This window comes from Sinocyclocheilus anshuiensis, unplaced genomic scaffold (assembly GCF_001515605.1).
Source record: "Sinocyclocheilus anshuiensis isolate Anshui unplaced genomic scaffold, SAMN03320099.WGS_v1.1 scaffold1761, whole genome shotgun sequence".
Classification (NCBI taxonomy): domain Eukaryota; kingdom Metazoa; phylum Chordata; class Actinopteri; order Cypriniformes; family Cyprinidae; genus Sinocyclocheilus; species Sinocyclocheilus anshuiensis.
This window is the reverse complement of record NW_015538073.1, coordinates 172,099-176,914: the sequence shown is the minus strand read 5'-3', so window position 1 is coordinate 176,914 and position 4,816 is coordinate 172,099. Positions and strand designations below refer to the sequence as shown.

General features: G+C 34.3%; 1 protein-coding gene across 1 annotated transcript in view; it reads right to left on the bottom strand.

Moving 5' to 3' along the window:
- Positions 1-4,816, bottom strand: part of LOC107683612 (zinc finger E-box-binding homeobox 1-like) — a 36,164-nt gene that overhangs the window by 2,656 nt on the left and 28,692 nt on the right. The window contains exons 6-7 of the mRNA XM_016479680.1: positions 3,467-4,503; positions 506-689 (exon numbers count right to left, since the gene is read on the bottom strand). Coding sequence (XP_016335166.1) covers positions 506-689; positions 3,467-4,503 — 1,221 coding nt within the window. The remainder of the gene's footprint in view (positions 1-505; positions 690-3,466; positions 4,504-4,816) is intronic.

Here is a 4,816-nt window from a genome sequence, read left to right as displayed (position 1 = left end):
CACTCTCTCTCACACACTCTCTCTCACACACTCTCTCACACACTCTCTCTCACACACTCTCTCACACACTCAAAAACATTTTTTTTAATTAAGTGAATTACTTATTTGTGTATGTATATATACACAAACACGTGCACACACAGAAATATATGTAATATTTATAAATAATATTAATAATAATTTATATAATATACATTTTTATAATTTATATTTATTTTATATATTATTATAAATCAATTTATATTTAAGTAATTTAAATTTATTAATAATAATATTAATAAAATATTAAATAATATAAAGAAAAATAAATATAATACATTCAAATATAAATAAAAGGATTAATAGAATAGTTCAGCCACATACACACACACACACACACTCTCTCCACACACACACACTCTCTCTCTCACACACACACACACACACATATATATATATATTTGCTGTAAACTGTTATAATTAAATGAACTCATGTTGAGTTAGTGTTGTGAAGGCTGTACTGTACCTGTGTGCTCATATTTATGGCGCAGCAGAGAGCTGCTCTTCTGGAAGGTTTTGTCGCAGATGTCGCAGGCGTACAGTCCTTCCTCCGTCTTCTTCAGCCTCTTCCTCCCAGAACCGATCTCTCCATCAATCCCATCATCCATCAGAGACAGATACTCCAGACCGCCGCGACTCAGCGCTTCAGCCTGCACACAGAGAGAAGGAGGAAATATTAGTTATTATTAGGCCCGCATTCAGCAGTGTGTTCCTCGGTATGTCACACACAAACACAAACATTAACGTAGAAATCAAGATCGTAGATTAAAATACATATGAATATGAGTGTGTTGAAATATGGGGTATATTTCAAGACACAGTTGAATATTTTCACCTCTCTTAATCTTTTTCTTTTGCAGTTCATTATTATATAAAGTATTATTATATGTGACCCTGGAGCACTACAGTCTTAAGTCGCTGGGGTATATTTGTAGCAATAGCCAACAATACATTGTATGGGTCAAAATTATCCATTTTTCTTTTATGCCAAAAATCATTAGGATATTAAGTAAAGATAATGTTCCATGAAGATATTTAGTAAATTTCCTACCGTAAATACATCAAAACTTAATTTTTGATTAGTAATATGCATCGCTAAGAACTTCATTTGCACAACTTTAAAGATGATTTTGCCAAATATTGTCCTATCCTAACAAACCATACATCAACGGAAAGCTTATTCATTCAGCTTTCAGATGATGCATAAACCTCAATTTTGAAAAATTTACCTTGGTTTTGTGGTCCAGGGTCACATATGCGATTCACCATGTAATTGATCAAATATTAAATAAATACATTTTTAAAACCTGCCTGAAGTAGTTCAAATGCTGTATAACACCACATTGCAAATTCCGTTAATAACGAAAAGCACTAATTAAGTTATTGCACTTACATGGTCATAATTCTGCAAAATAGCATTTGCTATTTTAATCATGCAAATGTATACCGCATATTTATTTATTTACCAGAGGTTTTTTTTTATCTAGAAATTTGATTTTTGCGTTTATTAGTATATTTGATCCTCGTGGAGCAAATGCATGACTATGACTACCGTTTTCTAAATATTCTTGAATATGTTGGCAGTGTAACGGTGAGATGCTGAGATATGAGTGTGCAGGCGTGTGCTCTCGCTGCCCTTTGACATGACGTGCAGGGAATTTCCCTGAGTGTGGCGTGTTTGTTTACAGCTCAAGCAGAGGAAATCATTCACCTTCACATGGATGTCAGCGCAGCTGGTGCAATATGAGGCGCTCTTACATTATGTGCGTGTGTGTATATATATATATATAACCTTTCATATTCTGCTTTTATGACTAAGAGTGTAAAATCGGTCTTTCTCATTCTAATATCATTTAATTTGCTTACTAAGTACTAGCATTTCCAAAGAGGATTGAAGATTAAAGCTGAATATTACATTAATAAACAAAATAGAATACAAATGATTCTATTTTGTAATTATTGGCCTTTGTTAATTTATTGAAAGGTTTTAAACAATGTGTTCAAATCATCAACCATAAATACAAACTTTTTATGGCTTTTAGTTAAAATAACTTTTTTGAGTCTTTTTTGACTTTTAGGAGATAAACTAAACTATATTATCATCCAGATCTAATCTGCTAAATGCAACTATAAGGCATGAAGAAGATATGATAAACATCACGGTTTTCTGCAAAGCTGCTTTGAATCAGTGTGTGTTGTGAAAAGCAATGCAAATCAATAAAACGGTCAATGTTGATAAACATTTTAAAAGTTGTTTTCTTGCAATAAAATAAACAAAAATGAAAATCGATGGCTACTGGGTATTTAAAAAAAAAAGGTAATAATGACAATATGTTCCACCCCAACTTCCTGTTTAAACAGGAAATACATCTACACAGGACAGGAAACTGGTTGTCAACAATCTTTTTGTTGTTTTTCACATTCATTTTATTTTTATATTTTATTATACATATTTAAAATACATTTTTGTTATAATAAATATCTGTATTTTTAGATGTTATTATTCATATTTACAGTAGAATACATTTTTGTTCAAATTAATTTCATGTTTTTGTATATTATTAGACATGTAGAATACATTTTGTTATAATGAATATTGTATTTGTATTCTTAGATTTTATTGTATATATTTAGAATACATTTTGTAATAATGAATACCATATTTTTATTTTTATATTTTCTTTCACATATTTAGAATACATTTTTGTTATAATGAATATCATTTTCTATTTTTACATTTTTATTAATCATATTCAGAACACAACTTTGTTATAATGAATATCATATTTGCATTTTTATATTTTATTGCATATATTTAGAATACATTTCTATTATAATAAATATCATATTTTTATTTTTATATTTTATTATACCTATTTAGAACACACTTTTGTTATAATGAATATCATATTTATTTTTTTTATTACATATATTTAGAATATATGTTTGTTATAATGAATATCATTTTTTATTTTTTTTATTACACATATTTAGAACACATTTTTGTAAAAATGAAAATTATTTTTATTTTATACATATATTTTGTTATAATGAATATCATATTTTTATTAGATATTTAGAATACATTTTTGTTATAATGAATATCATTTTTCTAGTTCCTCATATTTTACTATACACATTCAGATTTTTTTGTTATAATACACACCATATTGTATTTTTACATAATTTACAAATATTTAGAATACACTTTGTAATAATTAATAACATCTTTTTAAAAATATTTTCTTTCACATTTTTACAAAACATTTATGTTACAATGAATATCATGTTTTTATTTTTATATTTTATTACACATATTTATAACACATTTTTGTTATAAAAAATAGCATTTTTTATTACACATATAATTCATATATATTTTACAGTAGCCTTTATTTCGAGTGTGTTCTGGTGTGTTTGCTCTTACCATGATCGAATGTCTTTCATGTTGTATTCTCTTCAGCATCGACTCTGACTCCGCCTCCACCATATACGCCACAGGAGACAGGAAGCCCGGACTGGGCGCGGGTGGCGTGAGAGGAAGTGATGTCAGACCGTTGTGTCCCAAACCGGCGGGGATCATGTGATTGAAGAGCGGGAAGCTGCCGAACACCGTGCTGCTGAACAGTGGCGACGCCGCATAGGCCCCGCCCACATGCTGCTGGGAGGGCGGAGTCAGTCTCTTGAACACGCCCTCGTGATGCATCGAGTTGCCGTTACACGGCGGATTCTGCGGCGCGACCGAATGCGCTTTGGGAATAGACAAGTCTAAAGGTTCGCTCTGGATGTGGTTTGGTTGCCGTGGCGATGTGTTGATTGACAGGTCCAAGCCGGGAGGAGAGCCAAAGCGTGAGCCAATCGGATGCTGGCGTTCGGGTAAAGCGGGTGACGTGGGTTTTCTCGGACTTGCGCTTTCTTCGCTCGGCCAGCGGTTATCCTGCTGCGCGTGTGTCGGTAAAGGCACGAGGATCTGCTGCGGCACAGAATGCCAAGACGCCCGCTGCGGCGATGACAGCTTTCTATAAGGCATATGATTGGTTGTGGGCGACGTTTGGGCGTCGTACAGCCGAGAGAAGTTTTCAGTTTTCGCTTGTTTCTCGTCTCCCACCTCCCTCCGCAGCATCTCCTGCAGCAGATGCTCGAATTTGTTGCGCGACTGTAGCAGTGGCAGAAGCGTTGTGCCCTTAAATACACCCGTCCTCAGCGCCAGATCCTCCGCCGGGTCCCACGAACGGCTCAGGACGGGAACGGACGACTCGGGCGGGAACCGAGAGCCCTTTCTCCCGCTGACAGCAGGGGGCGACGTGGGCGAGGGGAAGGGGTACGCGGGATGGCCGTTATAATGAGCGCCGTTACCCGTCGCGCCGCCGCCGCTTAGGCACTTCTTACTGCTGAGGTGTGAGCTATAGGAGCCCGAGTGACTGAAGCTCTTCTTACAGTTCGAGCATTCGTACGGCTTCTCACCTGCACAGGAGAAACACAGAAATGTAACATAATTAGGGCTGCAAAACGAATAATCGCGATTAATCGCATAAATACAACTTTTATCAAAATAAAAGTTTTTTACATACTATATGTGCGTGTACTGTGTATATTTATTAGGTATATATAAATACACACATATGTATATATTCTTAAAAATATATTTGTATTGCAAAACGATTAATTGTGATTAATCGCATTCAAAATAAAAGTTTGTTTACATGCTATATGTGACCCTGGAGCACAAAACCAGTCATCATTAGGATATTAAGTAAAGATCATGTTCCATGAAGAT